The 17709-nt window shown below is 39.2% G+C and overlaps 1 protein-coding gene across 1 annotated transcript in view; it reads right to left on the bottom strand.

Annotated features, from left to right (window-relative positions):
- The window catches only part of UBR2 (ubiquitin protein ligase E3 component n-recognin 2), a 124601-nt gene extending 114028 nt beyond the window's left edge, over positions 1 to 10573 (bottom strand). Inside the window, 2 exon segments of the mRNA XM_030315521.1 lie at positions 1052 to 1311; positions 10153 to 10573. Coding sequence (XP_030171381.1) covers positions 1052 to 1311; positions 10153 to 10230 — 338 coding nt within the window. The 5' untranslated portion in view covers positions 10231 to 10573.
- Between the last annotated feature and the right edge of the window lie 7136 nt (positions 10574 to 17709).

Below are 17709 nucleotides of genomic sequence, written 5' to 3'. Positions count from 1 at the left end.
AACAGTATTTCAAAATACAAAAAGATCTCCATTGGTATTCTGACCATGCTTATAAAGAAAGACAACCACAGACATCTATAGTCCTTAACCAAAATTGAATTCATTAAATTTTAAGGAAAAAGTGTTAAGGAAAAAAATGTTACATAATGCCTCTATAAATTGTACAATCACACAACGCAATATTTAATCTAGCAATATCAGCTGATATGGACAGAAGTCAAGATTTTATTAAACAGAGAAAGGAAAATTTAGCCCAGTATATATAACACATATTCCCTTTTGTATGTGTGGTTGCATAATGTGTAAGATAGCCATATATACGGGCCTGCATATGCAGAGGAAATTTCTGGAAGGATACATAGGAAAACTGTTGACAACAACTAGTTCTGTGAAATAGGAATAGATGGTCTTAAAGGAAATAGGACACTTTCCTCTCCATCTTCTACTTGTACACTCAGTTCTCAACAAGAAATAACAAAAAAAAAAAAGGTAAAGTTATCCTTGGCAAGTAAGTACGGTATAGCACCCAGATAATGGTTTCTAACTACCATTCCAACCTTAAATAAACTCCTGGTAGAAATGGCTGATTCTACATGTGGATCGGAGTTAAGTACAAAGTGAGCTGCGGACATCTTGTGCCAGAAAGCAAAGAAGTACCAAAAACTAAGGCAGCAATGTGCAAAGGACGATACTAGTGTGATAGGGATCCCACCGCCCAAATGTGAGATACCTTGAACATTAGTAGATACACCGGAACTAAAGAAACTAACAAGAAAAGCAAAGAAGTTATTAAAGAAGCCAGGGCAGCAGTTAATTACAGGGGAGGGAGAAAGCACACAGTGGTTTGCTGGAATGCTGATGATGTTCTATTTCTTGACCTGGAAAATAATTACATGAATATCTGTTTCATTATTAGTTAAGAGACCATACATATTGTTGTGTCCACTTCTTAATATGTATGTATTTCCCTAATTTAAAAAACAAAAACATAAGGTTTCAGGGGAAAAAAGGTAAAAAACAGGCTTTTAGAAAGAAAATTACAGTATGTTACCTGCAAGAGTATGTAGGTTCTCCTACTTTAAAAACACGACCACAAAGATGAGAAGGTTTGTTTGCTTGCTCAAGTTTTGGAAATCCAAACGCAGGATCTTCACCACAAAGGTACCATTCCATTGGTCCCAACAAAAGATGCTGTGCCAGCATGTCTTCCTTCTGTGGAAAAGGGTTGGGACCCCTGCAGTAGATTTTGGGTACATAGTGGGCTAAATGCTGGTACACTTCTCTAGTGAGGTCAGTTGCTTGCAGCCATTTCTTTAAAAAAGAAAAAAGAAAAAGTAGGCTTACACAATGTCAAACTGCTCATTTGAATAAACCCACTCTCTATTCTTTTAGGCACAAAAATAAGGATAAAAAGAGTCCCATAAATTATTTCGTTGGCATCACTCATAACTGTATACTCTTTCCAAAAAGGGCAAAATTCATTAGAACTTGATAAAAATGCCAAGTATTTCAGAATTCTACTTAAAGTAAAACGATCCCCTCTCCTCAAAATGACTCTTAAAGCAATCTTCTGTAGGCAGTTCACATGCAAATGACCACCACAGATCATCATGACACTAGCCATTGAGCCCATCTGACTTCCTTTCTACTGCTTTGCTCAAATGATATACTGATTGTCTTTTGAATTCTCATTGTCAGTTTGCTGATAGGAAGAGTATGCAGTGAACATGAATAGCCAATATGCCACTTACACTTCTCATGGATTAATAACCAGTCTCATGAGTATCAGTCTACAAGAGGCTTTGTTCTATCAATTATGCCTTCTTTCCCTGATCAAACTCTCTATAAGCCCTTTTCCCTTCGCTCTCCCTGATGGAAACAAACAAAAGCCACTTTTCTGTTCTAAACTTTTATGTCCAACTACCTGAATAATTATACTTAGATATCTAACAGATACTGTGATATCATGATTTATAGTAAGAAATATATATTTGGTCTTCTTCCCATTCCTGGCACAGAGCTCCTAAAATTTCTGAAATTTCCTAAGTGGTAAGTGATATAAAGATGAAAGGAGTATCTTTTATTATTCATAACAATTTCCTTTCAACCAAGCTAGAACTGAGGTTAATGAAGTGACTTTTGGAAAACCCCTAAAGATGGACAGCTGGTTACCAGAGGGAACGAAACATGTGATAAGGTTGGAAATTACAGCTCCCACCCCCAAACTTGGGGAGGGGTGAGGGGCTGGAAGATGCACTTAAATCATTAATGGCCAATGATTTAATCAATTGCACTTATGTAATGAAGCCTCCATAAGAAAATGTCTATATGTTGGGGTTCAAAGAGCTGCTGGGTTGGTGAACACTCGTAAGTACTGGTGCATTCAGAGACAGCATGGTAGCTCTGTTCCCCTTCCCACATACCTTGCTCTACGCATCTCTTCCATCTGCTATTCCTAAGCTACAGAATTTTACAATAAGCCAGTGATCTAGTAAATAAACCATTTCCCTGAGTACTGTGAGCCCTTCTAGCAAATTATTGAACTCAAAGGCAGGGTCATGGTAACCCTCGATTTGTAGCCAAGTCAGACAGAAGTTCTGGGCAACCTGAGGACCCACTGCTTGTGACTGGCAGCTTAAGTAGTGGGGGGCAGTGTTGTGGGACTGAGCCCTTAACCTGTGGGATCTGATGCTAACTCCAGGTGCATAGTGGTCAGAAGTGAATTGAATTGTAGGACACCCACTTGGTGTCTGTAGAGAATTAGGGAATGGCTAGGTATGGCGGGAAAAACTTACATTTGGTGACCAGAAGCATTGGTAAGTGTAGAGAGAAACGGAAGAAACAGCTACTCCTGATTCAAACACCAACTCACTATGTGTAAAACTGAACTCATGATCTCCACTATCCTTTCTCAAAAACCAGCATTTTCCCCACTTCCCTATTTTACATACCAGCATCTACCTAAGTATCCACACCAGGAAAACCTGAAAAATCTTCCTTCTTCCTCACCTGACATCCAATTAATCATGTCTTGTCTACTAGGCTTCCTAAATAATCTGATGAATCCATCTCATTTCTTTATCTATCCATCTCCACAGGCACTACCTCTGCTACTCTATCCCAAAACCCCCACTCCCATCTTTCACCATTATTAATGCAAGAAGGTCCTAACTGGTCATTTCCACTAATCTTGCCCTTGTACAGTCCATTTCCAGCCTCCCTACCAGCATGATTCTTGCAAAGTGTCAATGAGATCATGTCATTCAGCTTCCCCTTGTATTTAGCATCCAGTCAATTCCCTCAACGTGGTTTATAAGGTCTTTTGTCTTGTATCATACTTGTTTCCTCCTCCTGACTTGTACTGCTTCTCTCTCTGCTTTTCAGGCTACTTTCTACTCATTCTTCAGTTCTCAGTTTATGTTTCACTTTCTCTAAGATGCCTTTCTCAGCCCATTCCTCACTCCCTCTGCCTTTCCCACTCCCCTGGGTCTAACACATAACCTGGCTGCAGTGGGCATTTAGTAAAATCTGTTACCTGAATGACTATAAATATGTTTATACTACTTACTGTCCTATAACATTGACACTGCAGAAGATGCTGTATGTAGCTTTAATGAAAGCAGAGATAAACTAGATCCAGGCCTGCAGTCTCTAAAAACCAACCAAATAAGCCCTAGATAAGGCATCCTTCAAACTACCTCCTTTCTTTTCCCTTTGTGTTTCCTTACATCTTAAGTCTTTCCCCTATATTGTCATTTATCCCTGCCAATTCTGCAGTGTTTCTTTGTCCCCCATGTTGCTTTGTGTAATTGCAACTTATTCTGGCTCTCAACCAGGTAAGCATTTAAAATCAGAATACATGAAAGCACTCACTTCTACAAAAATGCAGTTAACTGAACTGCTAACTCATAGGTCCAATGTTTACCTATCGATTACAACTAAAGTTCATGTACATCCTTGTTAAGAGTTTACATTCTAGTAAGGTCTAACACCATAAGACAACAGGATAAGGTCTTCGTTTTAACTATTACTTGTACAATCTTTACCCACTCCCTTCCCTCTAAAAATAACTACATGTAGATATTTTAAATATACATGAGGACATATATATTAACTTTCTAATCAACCTCATATTTTCATGTGTACTAAAAATGTAAAAACTTTGTTAGTAAGTTGAGGGATTGAATTGAAGCTTGTAACAGAACACAGTGGAAAAACTTTTCACCCCTAAAGTGAAACTATCTTTTCCAAATGTTACCAACTTAGTTGTGTTTGCTTTATGCAACTAAGAGACTAAATTACTCTTAAAACAACAGCGCGGATTAAGGATTCTCTCTCTTTAGAGAAGTAACTTGAAATCAAAATTACACACACACACACACACACACACACACACACACACACACACACACACAGAGTTCCGTAATTATAAAAAGGGCTAGTTAAAAAAAACAGTAGTCAATAGTAAAAGGCAAAGAGGCATCAACCAACAAGCAAACTTGAATCTAATTCTTTGAGCTAAAAAAAACATTTTTTTTTGCCATATCTAAGGGTAAATGTCTAGTTTTTCACCCATTATCAGAAACCCTATTTCAAAACATGAATGAAGATAATCCATTTGTCCTAAGCAATTTAGTGTTTATGGATAAAAAATTAAGCTTTATGATTCAAAGAATTTACTCCTATGATCCTAGGAAGTTATGTTTCAGGCAATGTTAATTTATAATACATTTAAAGCTTTTATTTTAACAACAATTTTTGTTTTTCTTATGTTTTATGTTCCAATTTTTCTTTTCTTTTCTTTTTTTTTTTTTTACATTTTTTTAACATGTATTCATTTTTGAGAGACGGAGAGAGAGCACAAGCAGAGCAGGGGCAGAGAGAGAGGGAGACACAAAATCTGAAGCAAACTCCAGGTTCAGAGCTGTCAGCACAGAGCCCCACGTGAGGCTTGAACTCACGGACCACGAGATCATGACCTAAGCCAAAGTCGGACGCTTAACCGACTGAGCCACCCAGGAGTCCCTATGTTCCTATTTTTCTTGAAGCCACTTTTGCAGGATTTTAATCCAGGGAGAATAAAAGGTGATACTTTCTAAAGAAATTATGTGCTCTGTGGCTCCAACAACACTGATAGGTCAAATCTGTTCATAGATTTCTTCCTCCCTCCCTTCCTTCCTTTCTTAGGCTCCATGCCCAATGTGGGGCTTGAACTCATGACCCTCAGATTGAGAGCTGCATGCTGTATCAAATGAGCCAGCCAGGCACCCTTCTATTTATAGATTTCTTGAACAAAAAATTCAGAAACTAATATCAGCTACTAAGAAAAAAAATCAGCAAATTTTATAGACTATGCTATTTTGGTATATTATAATATTATGTATGCTATTACATATTTATTAATATATAATACCATAATATTTACCATACAGTATATATAACATAATATCATTACTGTATATAATTTGTACTGATATTATATTACAAATTATTAGTAGAGCATTTCATCCTAAATACAGTTTATAATATATTATTATAAATTATTAAAAAGATATGCATATCTGGCTCAGGAAAAGCAGGCATATGCTCCAAATTAAAACCACCTAACAGATTTGGGATCTATTATAAGCATTTTAACTTCATTAAATTTAAACACTTAATATATAAAACAAGAGAATCACACAAGAATTCTATACCAGAAATGTTCAATTAGTGACTGGCAACAATATAGATTGAAAAAAAAAGTTATGAAAAACTGAACAGGAGGAAAAAAAGTTTTGGCTGCCTTTCACAATAATGGCTCACATGTATCTCAGAAGAATGAAATCAATAGCTTCTCTTATTAGCTCTAACTAACATAAGCTAACTGTAACTGTTTCCTCATCATGACCAACTATTGAGATTTGTAATTTGACTGCATGTTAATTTGTCCTTCAGACACTGTGGCTGTCAAACCAGTGTGCACAACAATAAGCACTTATCTTATTAGAAGTCATCCATAAAGGAAGTGAAGAAACTGTCAACTCACTCCACTAAAGTAAACATGTTACGACAACGGACAACGACAACGTTTCCAGGAGCTTTCTTTTTTTGAATGCTAAATTTAAGCCTTGGGATAAAGAGCAAGTGTAATAAACACAAAAATGAAAGACTCCCTAGAGGTTAGCCTTTTATTACAGCATCTGATTATTATTCTAGTCCCCAATTCAAATTGTATCCTTTATGGGTTGTAGGGGGATGGGCTAAATGGGTATGGGGCATTAAGGAATCTACTCCTGAAATCATTGTTGGCACTATATGCTAACTTGGATGTAAATTAAAAAGTTAATTAATTGAAAAAACATTTTAAACATTTTTTAAAAATTGTATCCTTTAACCATATTTGATTTTGTTTTCAAACAAGGATGATCAACATGTAAGTTAATTATAGAACAACAGTCTCATTAGTACCAAAATGAAGTTTTCAAGACTCTGTTAAGAAAAATCTTAAACAAATCTTATAATTAGAGTTCTAGAAATGAAGTAAAAGCATTCACAATCAAATACAGAAACTCAATAATAAAAGAGAAAAAAATGTAATTTAAAAATAGTTAAAAGGTCTGAATTGACACTTCCAAAAATGTACAGATGGCCAATAAGCTCATGAAAAGATATTCAGCACCTACAGTCATGAAGGAAAATACAAATCAAAACTGCAATGAGATAGCACTTCACAAACTCAACAGATATTGAGAAATTCACTGGAACGCTCACATACTGCTGGTGAAAACGCAAAATGATGCAGTCATTTGGAAACAGTTCCCCAAAACATTAAGCATAGAATTACCATAGACCCCAGCAATTACATGCCTGGGTATATGCTCAAAAAAAAACCAAAACCAAAACCAAAACCAAAAAAAACAAAAAAAAAAAAAAACAAAAAAAGAAAATGGATGTCCCCACAAAAATGCACACAAACCTTCACAGCAACACGATTCATAATATCCAAAAAATGGAAACAACCCAAATGTCATCAACCGATGATAAATAAAATATGGTATATCCATACAATGGAATATCATTTGGCAATAAAACAAAATGGTGTGTTGATACATACTACAACAAGGACACACCCTGACAACATTTGCTAAGTGAAAGAAACTAGTCAAAAAGACAACATAGTGTTATTATTCCATTCATATGAAATTTCCAGACTAGGCAAATCTATGGAGACAGAAAATAGGTAAGTAATTGTCTAGAGTTCAGGAGTTTAGGGGAAAACGGGAAGTGACTGCTAATAGGTATATGATTTTGGGGGGTGATGAGAATGTTCTAAAATTATGGTGATACACAACTCTATGAATATACTAAAAACCAGTGAATTGAATTTACATATGTAAATTATATACAAAACTGTCAAAATTTTAAAGCAAAAAATATCCAATATAGACATAAAACTCTACATAAAACTTCTATAATGAGAAGGTCTATTCTACTTGGGGAAAAACAATATATATACTTCTTAAGTCACAATCACCCAATGGAGCACATTATAATAATATCTATGGAGCAAAAAATGTAGATAGATTAGACATGCTAGAAAAATCAAAACTTGTGGAATCAATTCTACCAAGAAAAAGAGAAAACTGAGAAGAGAGGACTACTTTAATATCCTAAGCTTACAATTATCGAAAAGAGCACATAACTGCTTTTGTGAAGCAAGCTTGTTAGGATACATACCTTCCTCCTCATAACAGAAATGTAAAAAGCAGTATGTAAATAAAGTGTGGGAAAGATGACACTAAGCTTATTAAGCTATTTTAAATGGATGTGATCCCAGAAATTATCAGTAACAAAGGTCTAAAGGCTGAAATAACTGCTCTGTTTACCCTCTCTAAAATTTGCTTTTAATCTGAGAAAGCTTTTTTAATTCATTTTAATTTGTGATGAAGGGCTGTGCTATAGACCAAGCTGAAAGAATAGTTTTAAGTGTTATGTGGTTTTAACAAATACAGACGATAAACCCCTCACAAAGTAAGGCCAGATTATATAGCTGGAAGAATCTTGTATTTTAATATTAGTTTAAAAATTTTTGATTTATAATTAAAAAAATTTTTTGAATGTTTTCATTTATTTTTGAGACACAGAGAGACAGGCATGAGCAGGGGAGGGGAAGAGAGAGGAGGAGACACAGAATCTGAAGCAGGGTCCCAGGCTCTGAGCTGAGCACAGAGCCCGACGCGGGGCTCGAACTACAGACTGTGAGATCATGACCTGAGCTGAAGTCAGACGCCCAACAGACTGAGCCACCCAGGTGCCCCTTAATTTTATAATTTTAATTTTAATATCCTAGTAGTCTTCTTTTGGGAATTTTGTTGGCCTTTAGACCAAAAACTTTTTCATCGTATTGTTCAGAAAGCCATTTAAAAGTAAACAGAGCAAATGTAAAATGTAGCTCAGACTGGGATTGTCACAAACTCAAATTAAGTCCAAATTAATACATTTCAATTGCTTTTCCCTTAATTTCTCCCACTATATCTGCTTGAGAATTTCACTACACAGGAATTATTACATTGGTCTCTAGTACCAGTTTTAGAACTGGTTTCCACAACAAGTTGGAGAAACTCCAATCACTTGATAGCTTTCAGGGTTGGAGAAACGCAATCACTTGCACTTTCAGAGCTGGAAAAGTCTGGCACACAGCCTGTAACTCGGAGCCAAGCCAAACAAAATTCAGTGGGAATAAAACAACAACACAACAACAACAACAAAACTTTGAGGCAGACAACAAATGTAATGTCAATATGGATACTGACATGACGACATTGGGAAGAGCTGTCACCTTGCCTATTTGACTGCTTCCTTGGAACACTGTTCTCTTTGATAAATGAAAGGCAGATGGGGGCCAAAAATCCTTGGGTTGTTGCAATATTAAGCAGAAAGTAAATGAAAACAGAGCTAAACAAGTTGACTTGAAAAAAAATTCAACAGTCATCGTTCAACCATGTATCACTTTAAACTTTTCACCTCTACTCCTGTCATTGACTTCCACTCTTGACAATTCACACACAGTAACCCCTCACCACCAGCAGCCCCACGGTGCCCCACTAAAATTTGCTCATAAAGATTATTAACATGTGTTCAAAGGTCACCCCCTCCCTAAAATCAGAGGCCTGAGAAGTGAGGCCTAGGTTGTTTTGGTCCATTCATAATCATCCTGGACAGTCTGTTCTAATGAGTGCTCCCTGTCCTTCTTGAGGAAAGATGCCATCAAGTTTATTAAAGTAATCATTTTACAACTCTGCAACTTACACGAGCATATTCCTATGACGCTTTCATTACAGTACTGGGTTTGAACGGTTTACGTTTGGGGGTTAACTGCTCCCCACTGTGCAGTGACCAAACCTCACATTATTAGTTTCTATTTGGTGAAAGTTACTCTCTCAAAGTTAGATAACATTTATTTTCCATCCAACTATGCCCAACTCCTAGAAAAATTATTTTTTTTAATCTCCCAGCCTCCACCACTGCTTTCTCACACTCAGTAACATGCCCAGGACGCTACTTTCCGCACATTTACCAACGATGTGGACTGACCAAACCTGGGCAAAAACGCACTGACGAGGGAGGCGGGGGGGATACAGGGAAAACAGTGTCGTTTGCATCCTTTGGTGCCTAGGGTAGTCCCAGAAACAAAGTGAGGAACCGGTTAGGGTAGCATGTTCTGGTGGAGGAGGCAAGGCTCCACTAATCTGAGGAAAAGGAATTAGGCAGATAAAGCAGGGCGATTACACCCCCAATCAGGAAGCGTCTTCCTCTCCCCTCTGCCAAGAGCTGGCATAAAGGGCAAAGGCCCCTGTGCTGGGGACTTCTTGGGAGTGGAGGGGTAAGGAGGAATAATGGAAAGGCAGTCGGTTCTCCCAGGCAAAAAGGGAATGTAAAGGCGGCCAGCGGACAGAGCGGCTCTGCGGGCTATTTGAGGATAAAGAAGGAGGGCGAGGGGCAGGCTCGGTGGCCTCCCCGGGCCATTGCCCACACGGCGAGGCTAGAGAGCCCCGCGAGGTCGTTACCCCAAGTCAGAGCTGGGCTGCTCCGAGATTTCCAGGAGTCAGTTCCTCCCCCCGGGCGCGGCCTGCGAGGGCCGGACGTCCCCGCCCGGGTCCCGGCACTCACCCCTGCGGTCTCCTCAGCCGAACATTCCAGCAAACTCCGGTCGATGGCCTGCACCTCGGGCTCCAGCTCCGACGCCATCTTCCCTCCTCTTCCTCCCAGAGCTGACGCCGCTACCGCCGCCCCGAGGGCCGCGGCCTCGCCACAGCCCCGGCTGCAGAGACTGCCACCCGTGTCCCAGGTAGTCGGTCCGGAGTCGTCCAAGCGGCCGCGGGTGAGGAAGAAGAATAGTGGTGTGAGGTGAGCTGGATAGGAGGGAAGACGGCCTCCTGCGCTCCCTCCCGGGCTCGGCGCCCAAGAGTCAAGTCACTGCCTCGTCCCTGCCGGGGAGAAGGACACAGAAAACCCAGGACCTGGCCACTCCTCGCTCGCTTCTACCAGCGTCCGGCACCGGGAAAAGGAGCAATAACACCCAAGAGAGGAAGCAGAGCAGTCTGGGAACTGTAGTCCCTCTTGACCGGACTGGGAAGCAGGTGGAACCCTTCTAGCGTGCCCCCCGAAGGCATTGTGGGAGTTGTAGTCCATCTTCTAACGAGAGCGTGGGCAAATGGCAGATAAGCAGGTGGGGCTTTCCTGTACAACTAGAATCCTGGGAAGAGACTAGCGGAAAGAAGCTCCCACCTGGGAAGAGGCAGAAGAGCACGTCATTGTGGGAACTGTAGTTTTATTCCCCCCAACTCCGTTTGTTCATGTTTGTATCCCCAGATCCTAGAACGGTGCCTGGCACGTGGTAGATGCGCAAGTACTTTCAAAGCCTAGCATATGGTAGGCCGACAGATGGTCGCGAAAGAACGAAAGAATTACGTTTTATTCCTACAGTTCTATGACCCTGCCATTCATCGTGCCTTCATCATTTAGACTGTAACCGAGATGGACATTACCCAAATGTTTTGAGATTTTAAAATATATTTAATATTGTTAAAGAAAAACGTTTACAAGTAATTTAGTTATGACCACTTATCAAAATGTATTATAAATATTGCTGCAAAGGAAAAGGAGCCTACCAATTAGTCTATCAGATCCACTCTTGGGGTGCCTGGGTGGCTCAGTCGGTTAAGCCTCCAACTTCGGCTCAGGTCACGATCTGGCAGTTCGTGGGTTCAAGCCCCGCATCGGCTCTGTGCTGACAGCTCAGAGTCTGGAGCCTGCTTCCAGTTCTGTGTCTCCCATTCCCTCTGCCCCACCCCACTTGCCTCTCTGTCTGTCTCTCTCTCAAAAATAAATAAATATTTTTTAAAAATTTTAATTTTTTAAAAGAAGATTTACTCTTGTTATGGACATTTTATAAAAATAGATTAGGTACAAAAGAAAATTGTGTTTGATTAGAGGTAATTAGGCTCTTGACTCACAGTTGGATGAGTAGGTTTCTTAGAACCAGTCTTCAGTTCCTTTAGAAGTTATCAGAAAATTTACACATTTTATCAGGCATGCTATATACTCCCAGAAGGAGATTGTGAATTACATTAGGCCAAAAAAAATCTGATCCAATCCAGGTCTGGACATGTTTTTGTTGTTGTTACTGGTTTTAACAATAATATTAACCATGTGTTTTGTTTGTTTTGCCTCTTTTTAATCAGGAAATAAAAATTACCCATAATCTCATAGTTCAAATAAATCTTTTATCACTTTTAGAAAGAAAAGTGATATAAGACTAGAAATCCAAACTTAATAGGATTATTTATTTATTTATTTATTTATTTATTTATTTTTGAAATAAGCTCTCTTCCCAACATGGAGCTTGAACTCACAACCTTGAGATCAAGAGTCACGTGGTCTCTGGTTGAGCCAGCCAGGCACCCATGTAGGAATATTTTAAAAGGAAAAATGACAGGGCACCCAGGTGGGTCAGTTGGTTAAGCATCTGACTCTTGATTTTGACTCGGGTCATGATCTCACAGTTTCATGAGTCTGAGCCCCATGTTGGGCTCTGTGCTGTCAGCACAGAGCCTGCTTAGGATTCTCTCTCTGTCCCTCCCCTGCTTGTGCTCTCTCACTCTCTCTCTAAAAATAAATAAACGTTAAAAAAAAAAAAGGAAAAATGAATATGACTCTACCTACCCCAAGTCCCTCCTCCCCAAAGAAACCCATTTTTAATACTTTCTTATGACTCTATAGAAAGAAAATATGCATATATCTGCATAGATATCTAGAATGTGGTATCTTGAAATGTGTTCTATGTGTTACTTTCTTCTTTGCCCAACTTCCTTGCACAGATACACTACCAAGTCAGAGTCAAGCTGGAGGAAAACTGGGATTGTTTCAACCTGGAAGCAAAGATAATGCTTCTTTAAGGGTCCTAATATAGAAATAAAGCTATTAAAATAGATTGTAAAGAAGATTTCTGCTGTTAACAGTATTTCCTTCCATTACTTTTAGACTGACTTTAAAACCTTTTTTAAAAGTTTTTTAATCTTTATTTATTTTTGAGAAAGAGACAGAGTGCAAGTGGGGAGGAACAGAGAGAGAGATAGACACAGAATCTGAAGCAGGCTCAAGTCTCCGAGCCCTACACAGGGCTCAAACTCACAAACCGCAAGACCATGACCTGAGCTGAAGTCAGATGCTTAACTGACTGAGCCACCCAGGTGCTCCTACTTTAAATTGATTTTAATGGTCTTTTTCTAATAGTTGAGTTGAATGTTTGCTATTAATATTTCTCTTTTATTCCCTCCAATATATACATTTAAGGCAGTGGTTCATTAAGTGGTTCACTTAAGCATACATCAGAATCACCTGGAGGTCTTGATAAAAATACAGATTTCTAGATTTCCACCTTCAAAATTTCTAATTCAATAGGTTTTAGGTGGAGACAGAAAATTGCATTTCTATCAGTTCCTGGGTCATAGTGCTGGCCTGGGGACCAACTTTAGAGTCATAGATTTATTATGGCAATACATTTCCATTATATACTGCATTTCACAAATTTTGGTATATAGTAACCTCGTTATCATTCATCGCTAAATATTTTCTATTTTTATTGTGATTTCTTCTTTGACCCATGTAGTATGGTTTAAAATTTTCAAATGTGTATGGCATTGTTATCTTTTGTTACTGCTGTCACATTGTATCATACTGTGGGCAGAGGACAGGGTTTATATGATCTGCTACATTCTTTAGTATAAAAGGACATTCACTGTGGACTAAAGTGTATGAGCAACAAATTCTTCAAAGCCATTATTTCTTCAAATATTATCTTTCTTGCATTCTGTCTATTCTCTCCTTCTGGAACTCCTGTATGACTTGCTTTTCTATTATCTATTAATCTTTTTCATTTTTCTACACTTTTAACTGTCTATCCTGCATTCTGGGTATATCTTCTGTGTGCAACCTCTCCCTTCAGCTCTGTCTAATCTGATATTGAACTATCTACTGAGTGTTTATTTTCAACAATTTCATGTGTCATTCCTAAAATTATATTTAATTCATTCCAAACATTCCTGTCATTAAAAAAATTTTTTTTGTTTAATGTTTATTTATTTTTGAGAGAGAGAAAGAGACAGAGCATGAGCAGGGGAGGGGCAGAGAGAGAGGGAGACAGAATCTGAAGCAGGCTCCAGACTCCCAGCTGTCAGCCCAGAGCCCGATGTGAGGCTCAAAATCACGAACTATGAGATCATGACCTGAGCCGAAGTCAGACACTCAACTGACTGAGCCACCCAGGCGCCCCATCAAAGATTCCTGTTCTTCTTTCATAATATCTTGTTACTTATTTATATAAGTGGTTCTAAATCTTTGCCTTATATCTTTAATACTATTTTATTTTATTTTATTTTATTTTTTATTCATTTTTTTGAGAGACAGAGAGAGAGTGAGCAGGGGAGGGTCAGAGAGAGAGACACACACACACACAGAATCCAAACCAGGCTCCCGGTTCTCAGCTATCAGCACAGAGCCCGATGTGGGGCTCAAACTCACGAACCATGAGATCATGACATGGGCTGCTTAATCAACTGAGCCACCCAGGCGCCTCTATCTTTAATACCTTTAAATATTCATATTCAGTAGTGTTTATTAGATTGTTGTACTTGTGAAGATCTTGGGAATCTAATCTTTGTGTGTGTGTTAATCATTTAAATGATTGTTTTCTTTCTGCTTTGTAATTATGAATTTTGAGATCATCTTCATTTAACATTAGCTGTAGGCAACTTGAGTGGCCTGTGTTGAGAGCATGTACCTTCAAAGTAGCTTTCCATTTGCCTCTGCAAGGCCAAGCATTTTTGAAGCATCATACCCTCAGGACCAGGCACTCTGGGAGGATCATACACATAGAACCAATTTTCATGTCAGTTTCTTGGCTTCTGGTTCCTTAATAACACAAATTGAATTGTGTGGCATTGTCCTGTTTATAAACTTTTTAAAGTTTATTTTTATTTCTTTTGAGGGGGGAGCAGCAGAGAGGGAGGAGAAAGAGAATCCCAAGCAGGCTCCGCGCTGTCAGCACAGAGCCTGATGTGGGGCTCAAATTCATGAACTGTGAGATCGTGACCTGAGCTGAAGTTAAGAGTCAGACGCTTAACCAACTGAGCCACCCAGGCACCCTTGTTTATAAAATTTTAAGGGAGAATAATACTTTTTTCCTACTCACGGTCAAGGTAAAAGTTTCCTTGTCATTTCCTCTCAGCAAGTCAGTGAGTGTTTTTCTAGTCTCTCCTTTCTAGTCTATACTTTCCTTTGAAAGCCCTGGCTTTATGTGGGGATCACAGTTTTAATTCATGTTTCTTGTATCCACGGTCTTATCTTACATTCTTATGTGGGCAGTAAAACGTCCAGTTAGGGGCATGTTTCTCTGAGAGTGGGTGAAGATGATGCTAAAAACAGGAATATCATTTGAAAATTTGTACAGCAAGAAATTAGACCAACCCCATCTTCCACCCTGGAAGAAGACTGGAGGCTTTTCCTCTAGAGAGGCTGCACCTGAGGTCTTTGGACTGTGCAACACCAGGCACAGCTAAGGACAGAAACATTGTGCTAAATACACTAGGGCATTAATTCAAAGTCTATATACTGAACAGACTCATTCCAGTGCATTCCCCATCTTGGCTCTGAGAACACAGTGGCTGGCTTATAACTCCCAGGCAGGAGTTGAGAGTATCCAGAGGGACTGACCAGCCCAAAAGAAAGAAAGTCTATCAGAGGGGTGGGACTCTATATTAGATTGCTTGGGTGGCTTAAATACCAGAAATTTATTTTCTCATGGTTCTAGAGTCTGGAAGTCTAAGACAAAAGTGCCAGCAGGGTTGGTTTCTGGTGAAACTTCTCTTCTTGGCTTCCAGATGGCTACCTTCTCGCTATGGCTTTTCTTCTTTGTATGAGAAAAACAGGTCTCTGGTGTCTCTCTTCAGTACTATTGGATTATGGTCCCATTCTTATGACCTCATTTAACCTTGATTACCTCAAGGACCCCACCCCCCAATACAGTCACTCAACTTGAGGATTAGGGCTTCAACTCATGAATTTGGGGAGAGGGACCCAAGAGACCCCAACAAATGATGCACCTGGGCTACCTCACCCTTGTATGAAAAGCTTCCAGTCATCTTTTAGTGACACATTCTTTTTTTTTTTTTTTATTTTTTTTTTCAACGTTTATTTATTTTTGGGACAGAGAGAGACAGAGCATGAATGGGGGAGGGGCAGAGAGAGAGAGGTAGACACAGAATCGGAAACAGGCTCCAGGCTCCGAGCCATCAGCCCAGAGCCCGACGCGGGGCTCGAACTCACGGACTGCGAGATCGTGACCTGCTGAAGTCGGACGCTTAACCGACTGCGCCACCCAGGCGCCCGACACATTCTTAAATATGAGCAGACAAAGCAATTGTATAGAGATATTTGAGCAAATCTATAAAAGGAGACTAAAATATAAGAAAGATGAGGAGACAAGTCAGAGAGTTGGAAAAAGCTTTTTTATATTTATTGGGATTCTTGGGAATAAGACAGATTTTGCACTCATTAAAGAATAGGAGACTGGGGTGGAGAAACATTCAAGAACAAAAAAGTGCTCTTAGATACTGAAAATGTAAATCTCTGAATAAAAAAAAAAAACAACCCTGAATAGTAGGAGTTCTAGAAAGAACAACAAAAATGGATGAGTATAAATTATCAAGGAAAATTTTCAAGAAAACTTGTAAGAATGGAAACATATGAGATTCTAGACTGAGGAAGCCCAGCCACAGAGCCGAAATTTGAACTCTCCAAGGCCAAGGCTCATGTTCTTTCCAAGCTATGTTGCTCCCCCCATGGACCCATTTCTAGGGGAAATTCATTATTAGGTTTTTTTTCATAATTAAAACTAACCGACCTCATGCACAGTGGGTCAAAACCCAGTCTCCTTTTTCCTTGACAGACCTTAAAATAATTAATCAACCCTTATTAAAGGCCATGAGTAAAAGATTGAGAACTTTTGTCCTTGAATTACTTCAACACATTGAACTGAGATCTTCCTCTCTTAGGAGGGTCATACCAGGATGGGTCCATCTATGATTACGACTGTGGATACATGCTCTGCTTTTCTTGGGGACAAGGTTATCCACTTCCCTCTTTCATACTGAGATAATTGACAGTGATAACAGCCAATTGCAAATTTTTTTTTCTCGCTTGTGGTGTGAGAGTGGGTTTCCTCCAGCCTCTAAAAAAATGTTATAAAGTAGCCAGTATGTAAAGAGTCCTCAGGCAATAAAAAAGTAAACATACAGTATGTTAATCGAAAGAGACAAATAAATACAGATTTTGAAGAATATTTCATTGTTTCTGTATTTATTGTCACTGATGTAAATTATCTCTTGGGAATGGAACCCTAGGCGTCTTGTGGTTTTCTGCTCCCTGAAGTCAACTTATCAAGGCCATCTTTTTTTCCAGATATGGGAAGGATGGCATACTGTGAGGTGCAATTGTCCAGCTAGCACATTCCACCCTTTCCAATTATTATTCATTGGGTGTAGTGAGATGTGTGACAAAGACTGTGTCCTTGACCTACCTCTAGTCGGGCTACTCTGAGTCCTCTTTTTCACCAGGCCTTGGAATCTGTTCTTGGCCTGCTTATTCTAGCTTAGAAAGAATCATGCTGAGTCTGTTTAGCAGAAAAATTTCCACCTTTGGTCTGGTCATCTTGATATTTGATCAAGGTACTTGGGTACTACCCTTTATCTGATATGTCATTTGCAAATATCTTCTCCCATTCTGTTGGTTGCCTTTTAGTTTTGCTGATTGTTTCCTTCGCTGTGCAGAAGGTTTTATTTTGATGAGGTCCCAGTAGTTCATTTTTGCTTTTGTTTCCCTTGCCTCCGGAGACATGTGAGTAAGAAGTTGCTGCGGCCAAGATCAAAGAGGTTTTTGCCGGCTTTCTCCTCAAGGGTTTGATGGCTTCCTGTCTTACGTTTAGGTCTTTCATCCATTTTGAGTTTACTTTTGTGTATGCTGTAAGAAAGTGGTCCAGGTTCATTCTTCTGCATGTCGCTGTCCAGTTTTCCCAGCACCACTTGCTGAAGAGACTGTCTTTATTCCATTGGGTATTCTTTCCTGCTTTGTCAAAGATTTGTTGGCCATACATTTGTGGTCCATTTCTGG

Source organism: Lynx canadensis, chromosome B2, assembly GCF_007474595.2.
Source record: "Lynx canadensis isolate LIC74 chromosome B2, mLynCan4.pri.v2, whole genome shotgun sequence".
NCBI lineage: Eukaryota > Metazoa > Chordata > Mammalia > Carnivora > Felidae > Lynx > Lynx canadensis.
Note: the sequence above shows the minus strand (reverse complement) of the source record. Positions and strands in the feature narration are given on the sequence as shown.